This window comes from Salvelinus fontinalis, chromosome 11 (genome assembly GCF_029448725.1).
Source record: "Salvelinus fontinalis isolate EN_2023a chromosome 11, ASM2944872v1, whole genome shotgun sequence".
NCBI lineage: Eukaryota > Metazoa > Chordata > Actinopteri > Salmoniformes > Salmonidae > Salvelinus > Salvelinus fontinalis.
In genome coordinates this window covers 54576750-54597649 of record NC_074675.1, presented here as the reverse complement: position 1 = coordinate 54597649, position 20900 = coordinate 54576750, and the positions used below count along the sequence as shown (strand labels likewise).

Sequence of the window (20900 nt, the reverse complement as noted above, 5' to 3'; positions counted from 1 at the left end):
CTCAGGCAGTCAGTCACTCAGTCAGTCAGTCACTCAGTCAGTTAGTAGTAAGGTTAACTGTGGTGCTGCTGAGTGAGCTGTTATTACATCATGTAACCTCTCTGGGAGAGTTTAGTAGCTGAGTCAGACGGGCACATTTAGGTTTTCCTTCTAATAAAACAAGCAAGTTTACACCTCAAACAGCAGATCAGATAATAACCTCTGTTTGAGCAACAGTCACTTTGGGCACCTTGAAAAAGATATTGATTGATATTGTGAAGGAGTTGATATGGAGCTATTAAGAGGATGGCCACTGTTATATGTTAAAGCAGAGGCAACACTGTAACACCACAGAAACAGATGCCCCCCCCCCCCCCCCCAAAACCAAAACAGCGTCTAACGTCGAGAGGGATGGTGTGTGATTAAATGGAGACAAACGGAGACAAACACTCAGTAAAGAAAAGGAGATGGGGGAGATAATGTGGCTAAAAAAGAAACATCACAAGATTGGGATATTTCGGTGTCTCCTTTCCTACTGCGAGGGGAGGTTGGGAGAGACACGCTAATAGCTATCATGTGGTGAGCCAAAGTTAGCACGTTCACCGCCTTAGCCCGGGTGTAATCAGGTGTCTGTGAGTCCCTGGCGTCTCCTTTTGACCTGAGTAACGCTCCAAGGGCCTTCGTTAGGTCTGGTCCCAGGGCTCTGGTGGCAAGGAATATCAGAGGGCTGTCAGAGAAACATTTCAGCTACGATCTCCTAAACACACACACACACACACACACACACACACACACACACACACACACACACACACACACACACACACACACACACACACACACACACACACACACACACACACACACACACACAAACACCAAGGCTACACGGGTGTTAACAGGGTGGGTTTTGTATTTGTTGCACATCCTTGAGAGAGATGGAGCGATTGGATCTGGTAGAAAGAGACCGGAAAGAGTTTGAGAAAAGGGAGAGGGATGTGTACGAGAGGAATATCGAGATTTGTGAGACGACCAGAGAAACATGGTCAATTCTTTTCTTTATTTTATATTGTGCCCCTGAAAACATCTGTGCTTTGATTTGATTTAAAAATAATTTAAGGCTTCTTGGCAGTACATAGCAAATTAAACTTCTAAACGCATTTTATGTACATATACATTTGAATAGAAATGATTTTGGCAAACAAACAAAGACTTTAAAAGGATAGTCCAGATAAAAAAATAAATCAATATAATTTTTCTTCATTGAAACAAAGACCCTTCACAAATGTGGAATGTTTACATTCGAGGGAAAACAGGATATACAGAGATGCTAGGTATATCTGTGATATATACCTACTTCCTGTCGTAAGGTCTCATGAGGTCAGCCCAGTATGCTCCACAATGGGAGGTTGTAAAGTGAACTAACGTCAACAACAACCCATGTGACTACCTCTCTCTATGGTCTTTATCATGTCTACTCTCCTCCCCAAAGTTTGGGGAATGTCTCTGACTGGGTACCAGTCTGTTTAGCTAACATTGCACTCCTTGCACCGTGTCATTGCGAAAGGAGTGGAATCTTCTTAGCTAAACAGACCCTGACAAGCTATCTCGGACATGTATTGAACCAGAAAAGTCTGGGCCAACCAGTCATTATATAAATAACATAGTAAAACAGGTAAACAACAACATGGATACGATACACCAATAGGTAGCTGGAGATGACCTGTCAACGTGTTTCTATAATGAAGCACAGTAAGCTCCCCGAAGACAAAACAAAGCCATGGCAAGTACTGTATGCCCACTGAATAGAACAGAATGTACAACAGAATATAGTGATACAAGTTCTAGAAGCAGTGCAGAGCTGCATTTTATAGGACAGAATATAGAGATAGAAGTTCTAGAAGCTGTGTTGGTGGAACATAGAAATGTAGATTGTACAGCTGAAAGACCAGGAAGTTTAATATGTACCATATGTTGGGGAGCAGAACAGAGGGAATATTGACAGTCGAGCACCAAGAGTCTCTCTCCTTCTCCTGAGAGTACAGACAACATTGATATACCCATGGGACATGTTAAAAGATACATCAGACTCTCCTCCTTCGGCCCCATCAGATATTGAAGCTGAATAGATATCAATGTTAGATTGTGTTTTTTGGACTTTTTAAGAGGGTTTTTAACAGTTAGTCCTCATAGTCCTCCCCGGCCGTCGCTGCCTCTAGAGCTGCCAGAGCTTCCGCCACCATAGAGTCTGTGACGCTCTGCACGTCATCGTCTTCCCCTGCCTTACCCTCATCCTCGCTCTTCTTCACTGAGATCCCGATCCCATTCTCTGTGGCAGTGGCGTCCGGCGCCTCCCTATCGTCGTTTGTGTCTTCCGAGGACAGGCTAGTCGTACTGGTTTGAATGTCCGCAGACAGAACACTCTGCTCATCTCCCGTGTCGCCCAGATACTCCGGCGTGCCCCCCACCCCCTCGTCCAGCTCATCCACTGATGAGGTGTTGCACACCACCCCATACCTGTCCCCGATGACGGGGTCGGAGACGTTCCGGACCATCCTATCTCTGTCTGGGTGAGAGTCAGTGTCACCTGAGTGGGTCAGATTAAGCGTAAGATCCAGGGAGGGTGTATTGGGAGAGACTCGGACTAGATTGAGGCCCTTGGATGGATCTCGTCTTGGCACCTGGCCCTCTGGATGGAGGATATATAGACCCCCACCACCCTCCCTCACACGAGGCTTGGCTGCCTGCCCCGTGCCCAACTCCCTCTCTGGGTTGGTGGGCACTGCGTGGAGCTTGTTAATGTGGTTGTTGTCGATCTCCAGCTTGAGGCTTCCGCCACCTTCTCTTTCGGTGTACTTGTTGCTGAAGCCCAGGTTGTGGAAGCCCTGGTTCTGCTTGATGTTGAACTGGTTCCCACTGTCTCCTGGTAGGTGGTGGGACTGGTAGAGAGAGCTCTCAGCCGGGTCCCTCTTCCTGCCGTGGACGTCCACCGGAGCGGTCGGATCATAGATGTAACTGACAGAGAGGAAAGAAGAGAACAAGAAGGAGGAAGGAATAAATAAAGATATATATATATATAGAGAGAGAGAGAAAGAAAGGGAAGATATTGACTACAATCAGTAGTTCACATTTATTCACAAATGGGAATAAATCAAATAACATTTGTCAGTGGAATCTGTGTTCTATAAAACAGTCTCTGTGTTCTATATAACAGTCTCTGTGTTCTATAAAACAGTCTCTGTGTTCTATAAAACAGTGGTCTCTGTGTTCTATAAAACAGTGGTCTCTGTGTTCTATAAAACAGTATCTGTGTTCAATAAAACAGTCTCTGTGTTCTATAAAACAGTGGTCTCTGTGTTCTATAAAACAGTCTCTGTGTTCTATAAAAGAGTCTCCGTGTTCTATAAAACAGTCTCTGTGTTCTATAAAACAGTGGTCTCTGTGTTCTATAAATCAGTGGTCTCTGTGTTCTATAAAACAGTATCTGTGTTCTATATAACAGTCTCTGTGTTCTATAAAACAGTCTCTGTGTTCTATATAACAATCTCTATGCTCTATAAAACAGTCTCTGTGTTCTATAAAACAGTCTCTGTGTTCTATAAAACAGTGGTCTCTGTGTTCTATAAAACAGTGGTCTCTGTGTTCTATAAAACAGTCTCTGTGTTCTATAAAACAGTCTCTGTGTTCTATAAAACAGTCTCTGTGTTCTATAAAACAGTCTCTGTGTTCTATAAAACAGTCTATGTGTTCTATAAAACAGTCTGTGTACTATAAAACAGTGGTCTCTGTGTTCTATAAAACAGTATCTGTGTTCAATAAAACAGTATCTGTGTTCTATAAAACAGTCTCTGTGTTCAATAAAACAGTATTTGTGTTCTATAAAACAGTCTGTGTTCTATAAAACAGTCTCTGTGTTCTATAAAACAGTGGTCTGGCAGACTATTTACATTGATGGACACAGCAGGCTCTGGGTGTCAGCTTTGCCTGATTACACACACACACACACATACACACACACACACACACACACACACACACACACACACACACACACACACACACACACACACACACACACACACACACACACACACACACACACACACACACACATATATCTTTGGTCAGATCATATTTGCATGAGCAACGTCAACAACAGGATCTGTGAATAAGGATACCAGTGGTTTGAGAGAACTCATACAGAGGAAGCTGATACAGAGGAAGCTGATGCAGAGGAAGCTGATGCAGAGGAAGATGATGTAGAGGAAGATGATGTAGAGGAAGCTGATACAGAGGAAGCTGATGCAGAGGAAGCTCATTCAGAGGAAGCTGATGCAGAGGAAGCTGATGCAGAGGAAGCTGATACAGAGGAAGCTGCTGCAGGGGAAGCTGATGCAGGGGAAGCTGATGCAAGAGGAAGCTGATGCAGGGGAAGCTGATGCAGAGGAAGCTGATGCAGCGGAAGCTGATGCAGAGGAAGCTGATACGGAGGAAGCTGATGCGGAGGAATCTGATGCGGAGGAAGCTGATGCGGAGGAAGCTGATGCAGAGGAAGCTGATGCAGAGGAAGCTGATGCAGGGGAAGCTGATGCAAGAGGAAGCTGATGCAGAGGAAGCTGATGCAGGGGAAGCTGATGCAGAGGAAGCTGATGCAGGGGAAGCTGATGCAGAGGAAGCTGATGCGGAGGAAGCTGATGCAGGGGAAGCTGATGCAGGGGAAGCTGATGCAGGGGAAGCTGATGCGGAGGAAGCTGATGCGGAGGAAGCTGATACAAGAGGAAGCTGATGCAAGAGGAAGCTGATCTAGAGGAAGCTGATGCAGAGGAAGCTGATGCAGGGGAAGCTGATGCGGAGGAAGCTGATGCAGAGGAAGCTGATGCGGAGGAAGCTGATGCGGGGGAAGCTGATGCAGGGGAAGCTGATGCAAGAGGAAGCTGATGCAGAGGAAGCTGATGCAGAGGAAGCTGATGCGGAGGAAGCTGATGCGGAGGAAGCTGATGCAGGGGAAGCTGATGCAGGGGAAGCTGATGCGGAGGAAGCTGATGCGGAGGAAGCTGATACAAGAGGAAGCTGATGCAAGAGGAAGCTGATGCGGAGGAAGCTGATGCAAGAGGAAGCTGATGCGGAGGAAGCTGATGCAAGAGGAAGCTGATGCGGAGGAAGCTGATGCAAGAGGAAGCTGATGCGGAGGAAGCTGATGCAGAGGAAGCTGATGCGGAGGAAGCTGATGCGGAGGAAGCTGATACAAGAGGAAGCTGATGCGGAGGAAGCTGATACAAGAGGAAGCTGATGCAGAGGAAGCTGATGCGGAGGAAGCTGATGCAAGAGGAAGCTGATGCGGAGGAAGCTGATGCAAGAGGAAGCTGATGCAAGAGGAAGCTGATGCGGAGGAAGCTGATGCAGAGGAAGCTGATGTAGAGGAAGCTGATGCAGAGGAAGCTGATGCGGAGGAAGCTGATACAAGAGGAAGCTGATGCGGAGGAAGCTGATACAAGAGGAAGCTGATGCGGAGGAAGCTGATGTGGAGGAAGCTGATGCGGAGGAAGCTGATGCGGAGGAAGCTGATGCAGAGGAAGCTGATGCGGAGGAAGCTGATACAAGAGGAAGCTGATGCGGAGGAAGCTGATACAAGAGGAAGCTGATGCAGAGGAAGATGATGCAGAGGAAGCTGATGCAGAGGAAGCTGATGCGGAGGAAGCTGATGCGGAGGAAGCTGATACAAGAGGAAGCTGATGCGGAGGAAGCTGATGCGGAGGAAGCTGATGCGGAGGAAGCTGATGCGGAGGAAGCTGATGCAGAGGAAGCTGATGCGGAGGAAGCTGATACAAGAGGAAGCTGATGCAGAGGAAGCTGATGCAGAGGAAGCTGATGCAGGGGAAGCTGATGCAAGAGGAAGCTGATGCAGGGGAAGCTGATGCAGAGGAAGCTGATGCAGCGGAAGCTAATGCAGAGTAAGCTGATACGGAGGAAGCTGATGCGGAGGAAGCTGATGCGGAGGAAGCTGATGCGGAGGAAGCTGATGCGGAGGAAGCTGATGCAGAGGAAGCTGATGCAGGGGAAGCTGATGCAAGAGGAAGCTGATGCAGAGGAAGCTGATGCAGGGGAAGCTGATGCAGAGGAAGCTGATGCAGGGGAAGCTGATGCAGAGGAAGCTGATGCGGAGGAAGCTGATGCAGGGGAAGCTGATGCAGGGGAAGCTGATGCAGGGGAAGCTGATGCGGAGGAAGCTGATGCGGAGGAAGCTGATACAAGAGGAAGCTGATGCAAGAGGAAGCTGATCTAGAGGAAGCTGATGCAGAGGAAGCTGATGCAGGGGAAGCTGATGCGGAGGAAGCTGATGCAGAGGAAGCTGATGCAGAGGAAGCTGATGCGGGGGAAGCTGATGCAGGGGAAGCTGATGCAAGAGGAAGCTGATGCGGAGGAAGCTGATGCGGAGGAAGCTGATGCAGGGGAAGCTGATGCAGGGGAAGCTGATGCGGAGGAAGCTGATGCGGAGGAAGCTGATACAAGAGGAAGCTGATGCAAGAGGAAGCTGATGCGGAGGAAGCTGATGCAAGAGGAAGCTGATGCGGAGGAAGCTGATGCAGAGGAAGCTGATGCGGAGGAAGCTGATGCAAGAGGAAGCTGATGCGGAGGAAGCTGATGCAAGAGGAAGCTGATGCGGAGGAAGCTGATGCAAGAGGAAGCTGATGCAAGAGGAAGCTGATGCGGAGGAAGCTGATGCAAGAGGAAGCTGATGCGGAGGAAGCTGATGCAGAGGAAGCTGATGCGGAGGAAGCTGATACAAGAGGAAGCTGATGCGGAGGAAGCTGATACAAGAGGAAGCTGATGCAGAGGAAGCTGATGTGGAGGAAGCTGATGCGGAGGAAGCTGATGCAGAGGAAGCTGATGCGGAGGAAGCTGATACAAGAGGAAGCTGATGCGGAGGAAGCTGATACAAGAGGAAGCTGATGCAGAGGAAGATGATGCCGAGGAAGCTGATGCAGAGGAAGCTGATGCGGAGGAAGCTGATACAAGAGGAAGCTGATGCGGAGGAAGCTGATACAAGAGGAAGCTGATGCAGAGGAAGATGATGCCGAGGAAGCTGATGCAGAGGAAGTTGATGCAGAGGAAGCTGATGCGGAGGAAGCTGATACAAGAGGAAGCTGATGCAGAGGAAGCTGATGCGGAGGAAGCTGATGCGGAGGAAGCTGATGCGGAGGAAGCTGATGCGGAGGAAGCTGATGCGGAGGAAGCTGATACAAGAGGAAGCTGATGCAGAGGAAGCTGATGCAGAGGAAGCTGATGCGGAGGAAGCTGATGCAGAGGAAGCTGATGCAGAGGAAGCTGATACAGAGGAAGCTGATGTAGAGGAAGCTGATGTAGAGGAAGCTGATGCAGAGGAAGCTGATGCAGAGGAAGCTGATGCAGAGGAAGCTGATGTAGAGGAAGCTGATGCAGAGGAAGCTGATACAGAGGAAGCTGATGTAGAGGAAGCTGATGTAGAGGAAGCTGATGCAGAGGAAGCTGATGCAGAGGAAGCTGATGCAGAGGAAGCTGATGTAGAGGAAGCTGATGCAGAGGAAGCTGATGCGGAGGAAGCTGATGCAGAGGAAGCTGATGCGGAGGAAGCTGATACAAGAGGAAGCTGATGCGGAGGTATCCCTGACTGAGTGTCCTTTCCAAAACATCAGCGAAATAGAGAGAGAGAGATGAAAACAGGCCCAACCCCCACTCTGACACTCGCCCAAGCCAATGGCATGTACCAGATGCTCAGCAGGCTCTGCTCACACTTACTGGCCTGAGGCCAAACCACACAACCAACAACATTGGACACTTTATGGAACACAAAGCCTTCACTATCTCATCCTGGAATATCCCAGGCCTGAGGTCATCTGCCTTTGACCTAAAGAGCAGGAACCTGGACTTCATCAAAGAAATTGGAAATACAGACATTGTCATCCTGCAAGAAACCTGGTATAGAGGAGACGGACCCACTGGTTGCCCTCTAGGTTACAGAGAGCTGGTAGTCCCATCCATCAAACTACCAGGTGTGAAACATGGTATAGAGGAGACGGACCCACTGGTTACGCTCTAGGTTACAGAGAGCTGGTAGTCCCATCCACCAAGCTATCAGGTGTGAAACAGGGAAGGGACTCAGGGGGTATGCTAATTCAGTATAGAGCAGACCTAACCCACTCTATTAAATTAGTGAAAACAGGAACATTTTATATCTGTCTAGAAATTAATAAGGAAATGATCTCTAAAGAGAAAAATGTCCTCCTGTGTGCTACCTATATCCCCCTACTAGAATCCCCATACTTTAATGAAGACAGCTTCTCCATCCTGGAGGGGGAAATCAATCATTTCCAGGCCCAGGGACATGTACTAGTCTGTGGCGACCTAAATAATAGAATTGGACAAGAACCTGACATCCTCAGCACACAGGGGGACAAACACCTGCCTGGAGGTGACAGCATTCCCTCCCCAATATGCCCCCCTAGACACAACTAGGACAACATAACCAACAAAAACAGGTCACAACTCCAGCAGCTCTGTTGCATGCTGGGTATGTACATAGTTAATGGTAGGCTTCGAGGAGACTCCTACAGTAGGTACACCTATAGCTCATCTCTTGGCAGTAGTACTGTAGACTACTTTATCACTGGCCTCAACCCAGAGTATCTTAGAGCGTTCACGACCACAGCAAAATCACACTCTACTTGAACAGAGCAATACCACTTTGACTGACCCAAATTTAAGGAAAGCTTTGACTATGTACAGACTCAGTGAGCATAGCCTTGGAATTGAGGCAGACATGGCTCTCAAGAGAAGACAGGCTATGTGCTCACTGCCCACAAAATGAGGTGGAAACTGAGCTGCACTTCCTAACCTCCTGACAAATGTATGACCATATTAGAGACACATATTTCCCTCAGATTACACAGACCCACAAAGAATTCGAAGACAAACCCGATTTTGATAAACTCCCATATCTATTGGCTGAATTACCACAGTGTGGAAGTGCATCACAGCAGCAAGATTTGTGACCTGCTGCCACAAGGAAAAGGGCAACCAGTGAAGAACAAACACCATTGTAAATACAACCCATATTTATGTTTATTTATTTTCCCCTTTGTACCCTAACAAGGATACCATCAACACCACAGGCCTTTTGGGTTGGAGGGTTTGTATTTTGTCCTGTAGTTCATTCAATATAATTGGAGAATCCAGTGGGTTCTGGTATTCTTTAATAGCTGATTCTAAGATTGGTATTTGATCATGTACTGTGTATGTTTTTGCTGTTTGTTCTTTGTTATAGAGCCAAAACGATTTTAGAAGTGGTTTATTCATACGTCTCTGTTTTGGACAGATAACTCTTTGCGTTGTTGTTTGTTTAGTGTGTTCCAATTTTCCCAGAAGTGGTTAGATTCTATGAATTCTTCAATTACAATCTCTCCCTCTCTCCCTCCCTCCCTCCCTCCCTCCCTCCCTCCCTCCCTCTCTCCCTCTCTCCCTCTCTCCCTCTCTCCCTCTCTCCCTCCCTCCCTCCCTCCCTCCCTCCCTCCCTCCCTCCCTCCCTCCATGTCTCTCTCCCTCTCTCCATGTCTCTCTCCCTCTCTCCATGTCTCTCTCTCTCTCTCCATGTCTGTCTCTCTCTCTCTCTCCATGTCTCTTTCCCTCCCTCCATGACTCTCTCCTCACAGTTGTACGCTGAGAAAATTAAGGTTTTCCATTTAGTCTTTCCCCTATGTTTAGTCTACTGCTCTCTGCCGAGGTGGAATCTCAGGTTTGTTTTAGAAAGCAAGACGGAATCTGTTCACAAAAAAATGAACACCTATGGGGTGTTAATTGGAAATACCAGAGCTTACGTAGAAAAAACAGATTGCCAGAAGAAGAAAAAAAAACAGATATCAAGCCAAATACTATTACTTCACAAAACACTGAGACAAAGTGGCAAAGGCTTTTTCTGTTGTAAACAGAGAAAACAGCAGCCCTTTCATTTCCTATTCTGATAAATGGTGTATTTCCTTTCTAAGAAGGAATTGGGTCTCATTGGAATTGCCTAGGCAGGGGGGGAGAGAGAGGATGAGGATTTTACAGCTTGGGTCACAGATGGATGACTGTGGTGTAAATTGTCTGATTGGGGGAACATGGCGAAGCTAACTGGAAAAGCCGACACTACAGAACAACACTTCAACACAAAGTGCCAGTCTAGCGCTGAACAGGAAATCCAGGTCGTAGAGGCAATACGTTTCTCTAAAAAAAAAGGAAGGCAAAAAAATGACAGGATGAACTATACACATTTTTATTTTTATTTTTCTTTGTCACACTTTGCAACGCCAGCAAGTTGTTGTTTTGAAAACAAACTTAAAAACTACTACTATTCTAATCCAAGTGTGTCTGGCAAAGTGTTTCAGGAATAAAAGGTAACTTATGTTATCTTCTATAAAAGATCCTGTGTGATTTGTGATCAGGCACGAGAATTGAAACTGTGAGATTACAACCCATATTTATGCTTATTTATTTCCCCCTTTGTACTTTAACCATTTGTACATCGTTACAACACTGTATATAGACATAATATGACATTTGTAATGTCTTTATTCTTTTGGAACTTCTGTGAGTGGAATGTTAACTGTTAATTTGTATTGTTTATTTCACTTTTGTTTATTATCTACCTCACTTGCTTTGACAATGTTAACATATGTTTCCCATGTCAATAAAGCCCCTTCAATTGAATTGACTGGAGAGAGAGGGTGCAGGCAGTTATTGTGGGAAGTGACCCAGTAACCTACAGTACAGTCCCACCCAGCCAATCCATTTACTACGCTCAGGAGACAGTTAAGCCAAGAAATGTGACACTGAGAACAATTAAGGGGAGGTGTGTGTGTGTGTGTGTGTGCGTGTGTGTGTGTGTGCAGATATATTTTAAAGTGTGAGAAATGGAGAGTTTGTGTGTGTGGGCGTGTGGGTGTGTGTGTGGGGGGATGTGAATAGGTGTGTGGGGGGGATGTGAATAGGTGTGTGAGGGGATGTGAATAGGTGTGTGGGGGGGATGTGAATAGGTGTGTGGGGGGATGTGAATAGGTGTGTGGGTGTGTGGGGGGATGTGAATAGGTGTGTGGGTGTGTGGGGGGATGTGAACAGGTGTGTGGGGGGATGTGAATAGGTGTGTGGGGGGATGTGAATAGGTGTGTGGGTGTGTGGGGGGATGTGAATAGGTGTGTGGTTGTGTGGGGGGATGTGAATAGGTGTGTGGGTGTGTGGGGGGATGTGAATAGGTGTGTTTGGGGATGTGAATAGTTGTGTGGGGGGTTGTGAATAGGTGTGTGGGTGTGTGGGGGGATGTGAATAGGTGTGTGGGGCGATGTGAATAGGTGTGAGGGGAGGATGTGAATAGGTGTGTGGGGGGATGTGAATAGGTGTGTGGGGGGATGTGAATAGGTGTGTGGGGGGATGTGTATAGGTGTGTGGGGGGATGCGAATAGGTGTGTGGGGGGATGTGAATAGGTGTGTGGGTGTGTGGGGGGATGTGAATAGGTGTGTGGGTGTGTGGGAGGATGTGAATAGGTGTGTGGGTGTGTGGGGGGATGTGAACAGGTGTGTGGGGGGATGTGAATAGGTGTGTGGGTGTGTGGGGGGATGTGAATAGGTGTGTGGGTGTGTGGGGGGATGTGAATAGGTGTGTGGGGCGATGTGAATAGGTGTGTGGGGGGATGTGAATAGGTGTGTGGGGGGGATGTGAATAGGTGTGCGGGGGGATGTGAATAGGTGTGTGGGGGGATGTGAATAGGTGTGTGGGGGGATGTGAATAGGTGTGTGGGGGGATGTGAATAGGTGTGTGGGGGGATGTGAATAGGTGTGTGGGGGGGATATGAATAGGTGTGTGGGGGGGATGCGAATAGGTGTGTGGGGGGGATGGGAATAGGTGTGTGGGGGGATGTGAATAGGTGTGTGGGGGGGATGTGAATAGGTGTGTTGGGGGATGTGAATAGGTGTGTGGGGGGATGTGAATAGGTGTGTGGGTGTGCGGGGGGATGTGTATAGGTATGTGGGTGTGTGGGGGGATGTGTATAGGTGTGTGGGGGGATATGAGTAGGTGTGTGGGTGTGTGGGGGGGTGTGAATAGGTGTGTGGGGGGGTGTGAATAGGTGTGTGGGGGGGATGTGAATAGGTGTGTGGGGGGGATGTGAATAGGTGTGTGGGGGGGATGTGAATAGGTTTGTGGGGGGATGTGAATAGGTGTGTGGGGGGATGTGAATAGGTGTGTGGGGGGATGTGAATAGGTGTGTGGGGGGATGTGAATAGGTGTGTGGGGGGATGTGGATAGGTGTGTGGGGGGATGTGAATAGGTGTGTGGGGGGGTGTGAATAGGTGTGTGGGGGGATGTGTATAGGCGTGTGGGGGGATGTGAATAGTTGTGTGGGGGGATGTGAATAGGTGTGTGGGGGATGTGAATAGGTGTGTGGGGGGATGTGAATAGGTGTGTGGGGGATGTGAATAGGTGTGTGGGGGGATGTGTATAGGTGTGTGGGGGGGTGTGTATAGGTGTGTGGGGGGATGTGAATAGGTGTGTGGGGGATGTGAATAGGTGTGTGGGGGGATGTGTATAGGTGTGTGGGGGGATGTGAATAGGTGTGTGGGGGGATGTGAATAGGTGTGTGGGGGGTTGTGAATAGGTGTGTGGGTGTGTGGGGGGATGTGAATAGGTGTGTGGGGCGATGTGAATAGGTGTGTGGGAGGATGTGAATAGGTGTGTGGGGGGATGTGAATAGGTGTGTGGGGGGATGTGAATAGGTGTGTGGGGGGATGTGTATAGGTGTGTGGGGGGATGCGAATAGGTGTGTGGGTGTGTGGGGGGATGTGACTAGGTGTGTGGGTGTGTGGGGGGATGTGAATAGGTGTGTGGGTGTGTGGGGGGATGTGAACAGGTGTGTGGGGGGATGTGAATAGGTGTGTGGGTGTGTGGGGGGATGTGAATAGGTGTGTGGGTGTGTGGGGGGGATGTGAATAGGTGTGTGGGTGTGTGGGGGGATGTGAATAGGTGTGTGGGTGTGTGGGGGGATGTGAACAGGTGTGTGGGGGGATGTGAATAGGTGTGTGGGTGTGTGGGGGGATGTGAATAGGTGTGTGGGTGTGTGGGGGGATGTGAATAGGTGTGTGGGTGTGAGGGGGGATGTGAATAGGTGTGTGGGTGTGTGGGGGGATGTGAATAGGTGTGTGGGTGTGTGGGGGGATGTGAATAGGTGTGTGGTTGTGTGGGGGGATGTGAATAGGTGTGTGGGTGTGTGGGGGGATGTGAATAGGTGTGTGGGGGGATGTGAATAGGCGTGTGGAGCGATGTGAATTGGTGTGTGGGGGGATGTGAATAGGTGTGTGGGGGGATGTGAATAGGTGTGTGGGGGATGTGAATAGGTGTGTGGGGGAATGTGAATAGGTGTGTGGGGGTTGTGTGAATAGGTGTGTGGGGGGGATGTGAATAGGTGTGTGGGGGGATGTGAATAGGTGTGTGGGGGGGATGTGAATAGGTGTGTGGGGGGATGTGCATAGGTGTGCGGGGGGATGTGAATAGGTGTGTGGGGGGATGTGAATAGGTGTGTGGGGGATGTGAATAGGTGTGTGGGGGGATCTGTATAGGTGTGTGGGGGGGTGTGTATAGGTGTGTGGGGGATTTGAATAGGTGTGTGGGGGATGTGAATAGGTGTGTGGGGGATGTGAATAGGTGTGTGGGGGGATGTGTATAGGTGTGTGGGGGGATGTGAATAGGTGTGTGGGGGGATGTGAATAGGTGTGTGGGGCGATGTGAATAGGTGTGTGGGTGTGTGGGGGGATGTGAATAGGTGTGTGGGGCGATGTGAATAGGTGTGTGGGAGGATGTGAATAGGTGTGTGGGGGGATGTGAATAGGTGTGTGGGGGGATGTGAATAGGTGTGTGGGGGGATGTGTATAGGTGTGTGGGGGGATGCGAATAGGTGTGTGGGTGTGTGGGGGGATGTGAATAGGTGTGTGGGTGTGTGGGGGGATGTGAATAGGTGTGTGGGTGTGTGGGGGGATGTGAACAGGTGTGTGGGGGGATGTGAATAGGTGTGTGGGTGTGTGGGGGGATGTGAATAGGTGTGTGGGTGTGTGGGGGGATGTGAATAGGTGTGTGGGTGTGTGGGGGGATGTGAATAGGTGTGTGGGTGTGTGGGGGGATGTGAATAGGTGTGTGGGTGTGTGGGGGGATGTGAACAGGTGTGTGGGGGGATGTGAATAGGTGTGTGGGTGTGTGGGGGGATGTGAATAGGTGTGTGGGTGTGTGGGGGGGATGTGAATAGGTGTGTGGGTGTGTGGGGGGATGTGAATAGGTGTGTGGGTGTGTGGGGGGATGTGAATAGGTGTGTGGGTGTGTGGGGGGATGTGAATAGGTGTGTGGTTGTGTGGGGGGATGTGAATAGGTGTGTGGGTGTGTGGGGGGATGTGAATAGGTGTGTGGGGGGATGTGAATAGGCGTGTGGAGCGATGTGAATTGGTGTGTGGGGGGATGTGAATAGGTGTGTGGGGGGATGTGAATAGGTGTGTGGGGGATGTGAATAGGTGTGTGGGGGAATGTGAATAGGTGTGTGGGGGTTGTGTGAATAGGTGTGTGGGGGGGATGTGAATAGGTGTGTGGGGGGATGTGAATAGGTGTGTGGGGGGGATGTGAATAGGTGTGTGGGGGGATGTACATAGGTGTGCGGGGGGATGTGAATAGGTGTGTGGGGGGATGTGAATAGGTGTGTGGGGGATGTGAATAGGTGTGTGGGGGGATGTGTATAGGTGTGTGGGGGGGTGTGTATAGGTGTGTGGGGGATTTGAATAGGTGTGTGGGGGATGTGAATAGGTGTGTGGGGGGATGTGTATAGGTGTGCGGGGGGATGTGAGTAGGTACTTACAGCAAAGTAAGTTGGGAGAGAGAGAGAGAGAGAGAAGGAGCGAGAGAGGGCACGAAAGAGGGAGAGGCAGAGAGAGAGGGAGAGATAGGGAGAGAGATAGAGAGACAGAGAGAGAGAGAGGGAGAGTGATATGGAGAGGCAGAGAGAGAGAGAGAGAGGGAGAAAGATAGAGAGAGATGGAGAGAGAGAGGGAGAGAGAGAGGGAGAGAACGAGAGAGAGAGAGAGAGAGAGAGAGAGAGAGAGAGAGAGGGTGGGAGAGAACGAGAGAGAGAGAGAGAGAACAAGAGAGAGAGAGAGAGAGAGAGAGAGAAAGAGAGAGAGAGAGAGAGAGAGAGAGAGAGAATGCAAGTAGGCAGTACTCAAGAGACAAGTTAGGGAGGGAGGGGGGGTGATGAGTTGAGTATTGGCATATTGACCCGCTGTTTATACAGAAAGCCAATGTTGAGTCACTGTGAGTCAGGCCACTCCGTAATGCAGTACCTCTCTAAGTACATGAAAGAGACAGCAATGAATCAGTAGGATTGGAAGAGAATGTCCAGCGACATCCAGATAGAAGCGCTGTCTGTTTCAATAGGATCCATAGAGATGGCCGTGCAGGGAAAACTGGAGCTGTATCTCATGCTAGTAAGAAGGATTGGAATTAGAAACTCCTCTATACGTTATGTTTGTCCACCTTCGCTGAGAGATGGAGAGCTGCTGTTGTCACTAAGTAAAACCTTCACCCTGTCCTCACACACAGAATACAATACACATATACGCACGCACACACACACACACACACACACACACACACACACACACACACACACACACACACACACACACACACACACACACACACACACACACACACACACACACACACACACACACACACACACACACACACACACACACACACACACACACACACACACACACACACACACACACAAACTCCTCCTCACCTTTTCAGCATCCGACAGCATTGGCACCCCATCTGACCAGCTGGGTAGTGGAGCTGTGAAGTGATAAAAAATAATTGTGTTCACTTCAAAATCAAACTTCAAAAGCACAAGTCCAGAGTAAAATTAGACACTGTTAATGACATGCCAAGTCCCGTCAAACTCAGGGGACATTTTCAATCAGTGACATTTTCATGAAGCCCCTGACAGAAAGGTTATATCCCAGACTGTCTGGGCAACAAATGTTGTGACACACACTTTTCAAGTCTCAATCTATTGATCGTTTAGTTCAATATAGTTATTTTGTCATCTGTCCTGTGACATTTTGGAAGAAGACTTCTCTTATCGGGAGGATTTCAACCACATTGGCTAGGTTTAGTCTGGCTTGACTAAACCTTAGTGACCTCTCTGTCCATAGTGACTCCTGTTGTCCTCTCTGTCCATAGTGACTCCTGTTGTCCTCTCTGTCCATAGTGACTCCTGTTGTCCTCTCTGTCCATAGTGACTCCTGTTGTCCTCTCTGTCCATAGTGACTCCTGTTGTCCTCTCTGTCCATAGTGACTCCTGTTGTCCTCTCTGTCCATAGTGACTCCTGTTGTCCTCTCTGTCCATAGTGACTCCTGTTGTCCTCTCTGTCCATAGTGACTCCTGTTGTCCTCTCTGTCCATAGTGACTCCTGTTGTCCTCTCTGTCCATAGTGACTCCTGTTGTCCTCTCTGTCCATAGTGACTCCTGTTGTCCTCTCTGTCCATAGTGACTCCTGTTGTCCTCTCTGTCCATAGTGACTCCTGTTGTCCTCTCTGTCCATAGTGACTCCTGTTGTCCTCTCTGTCCATAGTGACTCCTGTTGTCCTCTCTGTCCATAGTGACTCCTGTTGTCCTCTCTGTCCATAGTGACTCATGTTGTCCTCTCTGTCCATAGTGACTCCTGTTGTCCTCTCTGTCCATAGTGACTCCTGTTGCCCCTCTGTCCATAGTGACTCCTGTTGTCCTCTCTGTCCATAGTGACTCCTGTTGTCCTCTCTGTCTATAGTGACTCATGTTGTCCTCTCTGTCCATAGTGACTCCTGTTGTCCTCTCTGTCCATAGTGACTCATGTTGTCCTCTCTGTCCATAGTGACTCCTGTTGTCCTCTCTGTCCATAGTGACTCATGTTGTCCTCTCTGTCCATAGTGTCTCCTGTTGTCCTCTCTGTCCATAGTGACTCCTGTTGTCCTCTCTGTCCATAGTGACTCCTGTTGTCCTCTCTGTCCATAGTGACTCCTGTTGTCCTCTCTGTCCATAGTGACTCCTCTGTCCATAGTGACTCCTGTTGTCCTGTCTGTTCATAGTGACTCCTGTTGTCCTCTCTGTCCATAGTAACTCCTGTTGTCCTCTCTGTCCATAGTGACTCCTGAGCTGTATCTATGGTGACTCCTGAGCTGTATCCATGGTGACTCCTGAGCTGTATCCATGGTGACTCCTGAGCTGTATCCATGGTGACTCCTGAGCTTTATCCATGGTGACTCCTGAGCTGTATCCATGGTGACTCCTGAGCTGTATCCATGGTGACTCCTGAGCTGTATCTATGGTGACTCCTGAGCTGTATCCATGGTGACTCCTGAGCTGTATCCATGGTGACTCCTGAGCTGTATCCATGGTGACTCCTGAGCTTTATCCATGGTGACTCCTGAGCTGTATCCATGGTGACTCCTGAGCTGTATCCATGGTGACTACTGAGCTGTATCCATGGTGACTTCTGAGCTGTATCCATGGTGACTCCTGAGCTGTATCCATGGTGACTCCTGAGCTGTATCCATGGTGACTCCTGAGCTGTATCCATGGTGACTCCTGAGCTGTCTCCATGTGCTCAGGGATGATGCAGGGTGTCTGTCATCCATCACTATTTCTTACTGGATGTGTATGTGGTAAAGAAAGAGTGTGTGTGTGTGTGTGTGTGTGTGTGTGTGTGTGTATACAGGATTTCTCTCCTGGCTATGTGTTTGTGTGTTTCCGTAGGCTTTAGCATTCATTTGCCTGGGTAAATAATGAATCGACGAGTCTGAAATGGGTTTGTCTGCTCGTGAAAGAGAGAAAGAGAGAAGCAAGGACACCGTGTCTTTCTCCTCCAGCTTTGGTCTTTACTGAGAAACAGAAGAAAGTGTAGCAGCAAGAAAAATCCAATGACCCTTGTACATCTTAAAGGCACCGACCATTTGTCTTCCTGAGAGACTATGTGGTGCTTACGGATAGTATCACGATATAAACATTACTCTGAAATAAGATACGAATAACATATAAAGACAATACATTTTTTTCTCTCCTATTTTAACTATTTACCACATTGTTCCTCACATTGACATTCACTGCAACTCTGAAACAATTAACAATATCTGCTACAGGGTTATTTTTTACTTGTCCAGTAACAACAGTTTAGTTTTACTGTTGCAAAATGTTTTCCTACGACGTGTCCTACTAAACATGACCCAGGACTGATGGAAACACCATGTTTCACAGGGCTTTGGACTGTTTGATAGAGAGAGACAGTCACATGTCAGGAAATGGCTCTATCACTTAGCTAATGGCTTCGATTGGCTCACTAGTGCACAGATTCAGCCAATCCCCTCAATGACACCTGTTGGGTTGTCGGGAAAGAGAGAATTTTATCTTGGATCAGCCTTCTGCATGACTCCTGGATATGTAGTGTTCTGAAAACACATTGGACATGAGTGTCTATTTATCCCTAACAGGAATGAGGTTTTCACATCCAGTTCTGTGAAGTCAGCACATTCAAATAAATAACCTTTCTCTGGGCTTCGGGAGAAAAGGAACCATTAATCCCATGTGATTTAGCTACGGGTATAAACAACACAATTCTCTGATTAAAACCCCTCCTAAAACCGCCAAGATCAAATTAAATACATTTTATGTGTAGCACAAACATATCATCGCGAGGCTTTGTGTGAATTATGGACACGAAAGCAAAATCTATTACGTTCTGAATTACTTCATCATGTTCAGTGGTCTGTTTCGCCAGAGGCACATTGCTAAAAATGACTGAGATAGGAATGGGAGGATATTTGCAAAAACGTAAAACTTGTTTCCGTTGACTGAGAACTGACAATGGGTCACAACAGTTGAACCCGCAGCCTTCAGGCTAGAACATTCTGTCTTGGGTCAGCTGAGACGAGCACACATTCCACTGTCTTGTCTTTGACCACTGAGAAAGAGATGACAGGATATTAGTGTTAAGACTGGGCTAAGTCTTGGGCTTAACTAATGTAACGGATGTGAAATGGCTAGCTAGTTAGCGGGTGCGCGCTAGTAGCATTTCAATCAGTTACGTTACTTGCTCTTAGACATTAAGTAGGGTTGCCCCTTGCTCTGCAAGGGCCGCGGCTTTTGTGGAGCGATGGGTAACGACGCTTCGTGGGTGTCAGTTGCTGATGTGTGCAGAAGGTCCCTGGTTCGCGCCCGGGTCGGGGCGAGGGGACGACGTAAAGTTTATACTGTTACACTAAGATGCGCCAAATGAGCAAGAAAGCTGACCTGGGGTGAAATACGATTCCAAAATGATTTCAAATACTTTATATCAGCAAGTGAAATGAGAAGGTTGAGGATTGCACAGAACAAAGCAGTAAGGATTGTTTTAAGGTGGACATACAGTGGGGAGAACAATAAAATGCAAATTAATTATTTAAAAATGTGATTTTCTGGATTTTTGTTTTAGATTCCGTTTTAGATTCCACAGTTGAAGTGGACCTATGATAAATAATGACAGACCTCTACATGCTTTGTAAGTAGGAAAACCTGCAAAATCGGCAGTGTGTCAAATACTTGTTCTCCCCACTGTATGGTTCTTCTGTTGTAGTCATGCTCAATGCTCTTGGTTGGTCATCAATCAACAAGATAATTGGGGGAAAAAAACATGCTTATTTTATTTTATAATATACACCGTTTAAAACGGCCCAACTCTATACACAACGGTATTCAGTTGGTAAGAGACAGACATTCCGTAAATACTAGGAATAGATTGTCCACCATCTGTTATCCAGACAGAAAAGAGAGATATGCAAAATAACATTTCAATTTAGAGCAATAAAGAAATGTAATAATTTATCTGAGCAAACCAGCAACCTTTCAATATGTAAATTCAAATCATACTTAAGAACCATTTAAATCTAATACATAGCTGTTTTGGACTCTTGGAAGATTAGTCCAAATGAGGACTAAAAGAGACCCTAATAAATCAAAATAAAATAAAATATCTGTGCTTGATTGAACTTGCCTGACTTAATAAAGCCAATAGAAAACTTCCAAGAGTGCAAACACAACCCATCTGATACTTCAGGCAGTCAAAAGCATTTTTTAAACCAGGTCTGCCTTGGGCTAACTGAGTTGCTCTGCTGAGCAAGAGAGAGCCAGTGACAAAGTGAAAGAAGTTAAGTGAACCGTCCTGTTAAACAAACAGTATCAGCATGTATAGTACCTGGCCCACTCCCAAGCAAACACAGCCTGGGTGATGGTGGAAAGAAGAAAACACCTGTTTGAACTTCAGGTCTGGTTGTGAGCAGGTTTGAGTTAGTTCTGTTACCTGAGGTTAAATATAACAAGCCTATAGTACACAACTCCAGACCTCGAGGCTCTCACAGTACAGCTGGTGTTGTGATTAAACATATATACTGTAACACTATGACACTATAACACAATGACACTATAACACTATGACACTATACCACTATAACACTATGACACTGTGACACTATGACACTATAACACAATGACACTATAACACTATGACACTATACCACTATAACACTATGACACTATACCACTATAACACTATGACACTGTGACACTATGACACTATGACACTACAATGCTATGACACTGTGACACTATAACACTATGACACTATAACACCACAATGCTATGACACTGTGACACTATGACACAGTAACACTATGACACGATGACACTATAACACTATAACACTATGACACTATAACACTGTGAAACTATAACACTATGACACTATAACACTGTGACACTATGTCACTATAACACTGTGACACTATAACACTATAACACTATAACACT

General features: G+C 47.5%; 1 protein-coding gene across 1 annotated transcript in view; it reads right to left on the bottom strand.

The window, feature by feature from the left end:
* Window positions 1–1020: 1020 nt before the first annotated feature.
* The window catches only part of zgc:194930 (uncharacterized protein LOC557813 homolog), a 66900-nt gene continuing 47020 nt past the window's right edge, over window positions 1021–20900 (bottom strand). The window contains exons 2-3 of the mRNA XM_055939048.1: window positions 15825–15877; window positions 1021–2994 (exon numbers count right to left, since the gene is read on the bottom strand). Coding sequence (XP_055795023.1) covers window positions 2160–2994; window positions 15825–15856 — 867 coding nt within the window. The 5' untranslated portion in view covers window positions 15857–15877 and the 3' untranslated portion in view covers window positions 1021–2159. The remainder of the gene's footprint in view (window positions 2995–15824; window positions 15878–20900) is intronic.